The sequence below is a fragment of the Carassius carassius genome, chromosome 19, assembly GCF_963082965.1.
Source record: "Carassius carassius chromosome 19, fCarCar2.1, whole genome shotgun sequence".
Lineage (NCBI taxonomy): Eukaryota > Metazoa > Chordata > Actinopteri > Cypriniformes > Cyprinidae > Carassius > Carassius carassius.
In genome coordinates, this window is record NC_081773.1 from 29,304,275 (window position 1) to 29,310,274 (window position 6,000).

Here is a 6,000-nt window from a genome sequence, read left to right on the forward strand (position 1 = left end):
CCTAATATAATATAAAATATTTAAATAATACATGTAATTATAAAGAAAGCAATATTATAAAATATATATATATATATATATATATATATATATATATATATATATATATATATACACATATATATACATACACATACTGTATATATATGTGTGTGTGTGTGTGTGTGTGTGTGTGTGTGTGTGTGTGTGTGTGTGTGTGTGTGTGTGTGTGTCTGTGTGTGTGTGTATATATGGATTGGATGCAACAGCACACCATCGATGGTTAAAAAGACTGTAGTGGACACTAGCATTAGATGGTTAAAGAGTTGTTTATCTGTAATGGAAAAATAAAAATGCCCTGAGTTCTAGTGGCACATACAACACATATTCGAGACTGAATCCATTTTGTGCTCTTGATGTCAGAAAACTTGAAGAGAAATAAATTCTGCCTTATATTTGAATTTGAAAAACTCTAAACAAAGCCATGCATATTGCATACTGCATTGTTAAAAAAAAAAAAGAGAGTAATCATTATATAGTATGTACAAGTATGAAGTCAGCAGTTTGCAGCGTTGGTTTGCCTGGACTCCACACAATGCAGTCAAACAGTAGTATGCTATATTGTTCTAACATGACCTCAACGTGTTTTGCAGTTTTGTATTTAATTTTAGGCAAAAATGTTCTGATGTTTGCCAACCAGGTCAACTAAAGAGGCAAAAAGAGACACATTGAGAATACAAGGTCAAGCACATTGCATTGTTGTATTCAGTATTCTGTGCAGTGTACTTTACAGCATACAAAAAATATGCATATATATTGTGAAATCTGTGGCATGACATAAGTGTTTTCAAATGTTTTATTTATTTCTGTGTACATAAGGAAAACTATTTTTTTTTGTGTGTGTGTTTTTTTTAGTTGAATGAACACTGCATGTAGTCATATCAAAATATTTCTTATACTGACACTTACAAATGCAATTTATACTGTAACTGAACGCGAGCTTGAAGCCTGGTAAACAAACATCATGCTGATGTCAATAAGATATGTGAACACACACACACACGAGAACAGTAGAGGGCATCTAAGGGGCTTTAATATTACTGATAGTGGGGTCAGTTCGATTATTGTACTTCAAGGCCAAATCATAATTCATGGCAGCATATCTGAACGACTGCTCCTTCTCCATAATGTAGCCCATGCACTTGTACGCCTTGCTGCTGGACTGTTATAAAACACGTCATTCTGTAACAGTTTTTAATATTTTGGTGATTCCAAAAAGTTTGCAAGCAAGTTGTTGTTTTAGGGTTTCAGCACACTTTTGGTTTGTTCATCAAGTTAATTCACTGGATCATCTAAAAAGAGACATTTACCGCCATAGTCACTCAATTTAACCCTTAAAACTCATTTTTATAATCAAAACGGCATATTTAAATATTTGCCTCACGAAAAAAAATTCTTCATTCCTTGATTATAACTCTGCACCCTTACCTCATTTAGTATACACATTTTCATGAATATTTAAATTAGTCCCCGTCTCCATTCAGTCACACCATCTCTGACTACATGCTTTATTTATGCTTTGTTAACTGTTCATGTGTTTTGGAGGAGGTGTGGCATTGGAGAGTGATTTGCAGGGAGGGTGGGATCTTATGTTTTTAAAGCTTGCTATTGCTAGCCTCTCAGAAATCACCTACCCTATCTCTTACTATTTTTCAGCTGAATTGCCAACAGAAATTGTGATATACTGCAGCTGATTGGATTCAGTGTCTCCTTTATTCCCGACTGGATGTAGATGTCAGCCAGAAGCAGCCAGCTCTTTTCAAACTCGTCCACATCAATGATCTTCCAGTTCATCTTGGCCATGCGTTTGAGCTGGTTTCGGGCTCGAGGGGTTTGCTTCAGGATCATGTAAGAAGTGGCCATGGCCAGCAGCGCAGGAACATGATCCTTCTGGAACGAACAAACAGACATTCAGAGCTAGTTGAGTAAATGTCATTGTGAAGCATTAAAGAAGAGAACTGAACAAATGGTAAAGTTTGGTGTAAGTGATACTGAAATGGAGATTTCTGACTTCTGATTGCTTGAGAAACAACCTTTAAGGATATGTAGTGTATAACTGAAAGACACAAATAGACAAAGTATAATATGTATATAAAATTAAAAATGTTTTTGAACGAAGCCTGATTTGCTCACCAAGGCTGCATTTATTTAATAAAAAAATAATGTGTTCTGTTTAAAATGTAATATATTCCTGAATCTGAATTTCTAGCATCATTCCTCCAGACTTCAGTGTCACATGATCCTTCAGAATTCATTCTAATATACTGATATATATTATTATAAATGTGTTTCCTGTCACTTTTGATGAATTTGAAGCATTGTTTCTACATAAATATTCTGAACTCAAGTCTAAGTTTGTCTTGAAGGAGTGATTCAGGCATATATAAAAGCAGTGTGCATGTGTAGGTGTGTGTGTGTTTAACACCTCACTGTTTGCCATCTCAATGAACACGTTGAGGGCTCTTTCCACGTTGGTTTTCTGTTTGGTGGCCAGATATCGGTAGTTCAGGGTGCACAGCTGTACGTGTCCCGCTGGGGTTTGTGGCTTCAGCTCTTTTAAGAGCTTCTCCGCTGTTCTTACGACCAGCTGCTCCGACTCCTGCTTCTCTGTAGAGTTTCTGAACACAAACAAATGCATCCAAGTGCATGTGTGCAATACAGCATATAAAGAATTGAGGAGTCTAATGGGATGCATCTTGAGCGACGGATCAGGACGTGGTTCTCAAACACCTCTCCTCCTATGGTCTCATTGCCAGGGTTGAGATGAACCTTAATCATGTTGTACACTGCGTTCTGACCCCAGTCGTTGTCCTTCCTGGCTTTGTTAAAGTGACGTAATCCATCGTTATGTTCACCAGTGTACCTTTGAGAAGCAGATCAACATTCATGTCCTTATTTTTAATTATTTAGTGCATATATCAGAATAAAAAATATTTCTAAATTAATTTCCTATTTAAACAGTTTGAAAAATCTTATATATAGAAATATATATATATATATGCATGTATGTATATATATTGCACATGCATGTATATAGTTTGAAAATATATGTACATGCATATTTTTATATTTATATAATTTATATTATTTATAAATATATTTAAAAAATAAATAGATTTTTTCAAAAATATACATGCATGTGTGTGTATTTATATATACATAATAAATATATACAGTACACACACACACATATATTATTAATATTAATATAAATGTTAAGTTAATATTTCAATACTTTTTGCATGTTCATAGTTCTCTGAAGTCTGTTAATGGTCACTTGACACAAATATATGCAAAAAAATGTAAATAAATTAACTTGTTTATGAAGTGGTTTTTTTTTTACTTTAAAATCAAAATTAATTCAGAATAAAAAAAAAAACTAATTATATGATTTGGTATATTAGCTTTCATTAACTGATGAACCCCCAGGGGTTCACAAAACCTTATTTGGGAAACCTTATATTACCATCATAAAGCAAAACCCTCTATTTTTCCATGTTTTAAATTCATAGCACAGGTAAAGCACTTTGCAGTAGTTGTATCCAGGCTCAAACTTGGCCCTCGACGAGTGTTTCTCTGCCATCTCGAGGAATCTTGGAACCTCCTGCAGTTTGCCGGCTCTGTGCAGCAGATCAATGAGGCGAGACAGCGTCGGGTAGTTGTCTAGAGGAAGAGATTAAATGAGTTCATTAATGCTTTCTGGTTGCTTAGGTTTCCCCTGTGTTTCAGACGGGTATCTGAAAGGAAAGCTGAGGGGGCTGCTGCAACAATGGCGTAATCATTGGAAAGGGCAGGAGATGAACGAAACACCTGGTTTCCTTTCCAAGAGCTGCTGGAAGTGAAATACAGCCTCCTGCATCCTGAACATAAGATCTGCCATCATCTAACAAACACAGAGAAGAGAAGTTCACCACATCCCTGCCTAGCTAAGTTATAAGAAAAGGAAAAACAAAAAACAAAGAGCTGTGGGAGAAGATGCACGTTTTAGTGTAAAAATACCTTAACATGACTGAATAAAAAAAAAGGTTTGAGTGTTTATATGTTACTGTTTAAATCATTTTTGTTTAAATCATTTTTGTCATTCTGATTTGTTGATCAGACACACAGACACACATTTACCTGCACAGCTGTTCACAGGGGACTCGGAAACATCTGCTGCTTTTGAAAAGAATCATATTTGGTCAAAAACTTACACATTTTTATTTGCGTGCATTTCTTATTTAAATGCATTCAAATGGATGCTTTAAAAAAAATAATAATTCAATATATTAACTTGCACATTAAAAAACATTTATTAATTTGGCACATGGGTCACTTTGGATAAAAGTATCTGCAAAATGTACTGTACTTTAATGCTTATAATTAGCTTTGTTGAAAAAAATATAATATATATAAAATATATATATATTGTGTACAATAATATTTATTTTCATTTTAACAACAACTTAATATGTTTTAAGTTAATTTAAGTGTTTTTATTATTATTTTATTTTTTGTATAACTGAGGACCTATTACAAGTTTTAATCATATTTTGAGTCAAATGTTATTTTTATTTTTCATTGTAATTTTTGTTACAGTTTTAGTAGTTTTGGTGATTTATGCATGTCTATATACTGTAGTTTATGCACACTTTCACTTTGGTTTAGTTTTAGTTGTGTTAGTAAATCATGTTCAACTAAATTTGGGGAGTCGTGGCCTAATGGTTAGAGAGTCGGACTCCCAATCAAAAGGTTGTGAGTTCGAGTCCCGGGCCGGCAGGAATTGTGGGTGGGGGGAGTGCATGTACAGTTCTCTCTCCACCTTCAATACCACGACTTAGGTGCTCTTGAGCAAGGCATCGAACCCCCAACTGCTCCCCGGGCGCTGCAGCATAAATGGCTGCCCACTGCTCCGGGTGTGTGCTCACAGTGTGTGTGTGTGTTCACTGCTCTGTGTGTGTGCATTTCGGATGGGTTAAATGCAGAGCACAAATTCTGAGTATGGGTCACCATACTTGGCTGAATGTCACTTCACTTTCACTTTTCACTTTCACTTTCACAAATATAAAGGAGACTGCCTTAAGAGCTAAATGAAATAATAGGTTTTTATATTATATTTTCATTTTAGTTAACATTTAAATAACAATTTGTTTTAATTGAAGTTTTGGCCATATCTGCCAATTTTACATTATTATTTATACTGTTTTGAAATCACAATGAAATTCTTTTTTGTGCTTTTGTGTCAATCTTATTTCAAATGCAAAGAGAAAATACAATTAGGTACCTTTGCTTTGCAAAGTGTGTACTTCAATGAGTTCCCACATTAACCCTTACCACAGCTAGTTAATATATACAAATACATAAGCTATTTAATAATATATAATAAAGTCTATATTTATAGTAAATACCTGCATTTTTAATATGGTCTTTGAGTTTGATTTGTTTGCAGTCAAATGCAGTGCTGTGTTCAAATGCAGCACCACACATGGACAGATCCAGCTGCAGAGGAACACACTGGACTCACTGATCCGGGCCACACTGACCTTGCTGTCACTTTCACAGTACACAAGCGCCTCTTTGTAAAACTTGAAGGCTCATTCGTAGCCACGCTGGATGCTGCAGTGTTTGGCGATTTCGCTCCAGATCTTCTGTGCAGACACCGAGTCGGGCTGCTCCTGCTGAATGCACATCTCTCACCTGAGGAGGAAGAACAGTTTCACAACTATTCAAACAATTGCTTTGGGCGTGAAATTAGAGGAACACTTCACCTTGAAAATGTACATTCTGTCAACATCTTCTCACCCTCCAAAGTATATTTAGTTACATACTTGAAAACATATTTGTATACTACATGAAATATAAATGAGTGAATTTAGGAGGTTGTGAATGTAAATTGGTCCTGAGGGCTTGAGGTGAGCTTTTGGATGCTTTCAGAGTAGTACTGTTTTAGCATTATTAATAAACGATTAATTGATATTTTGA

The 6,000-nt window shown here is 35.0% G+C and overlaps 1 protein-coding gene across 1 annotated transcript; it reads right to left on the reverse strand.

The window, feature by feature from the left end:
* Positions 1–646: 646 nt before the first annotated feature.
* LOC132094825 (tetratricopeptide repeat protein 21B-like) lies at positions 647–4,084 on the reverse strand. Its single transcript, XM_059499450.1, is given in 8 exon segments — positions 647–684; positions 964–987; positions 1,081–1,221; positions 1,731–1,929; positions 2,465–2,657; positions 2,699–2,903; positions 3,553–3,702; positions 3,850–4,084. Coding segments are annotated over 8 exon segments (1,023 nt in total). The 5' UTR covers positions 3,923–4,084.
* Between the last annotated feature and the right edge of the window lie 1,916 nt (positions 4,085–6,000).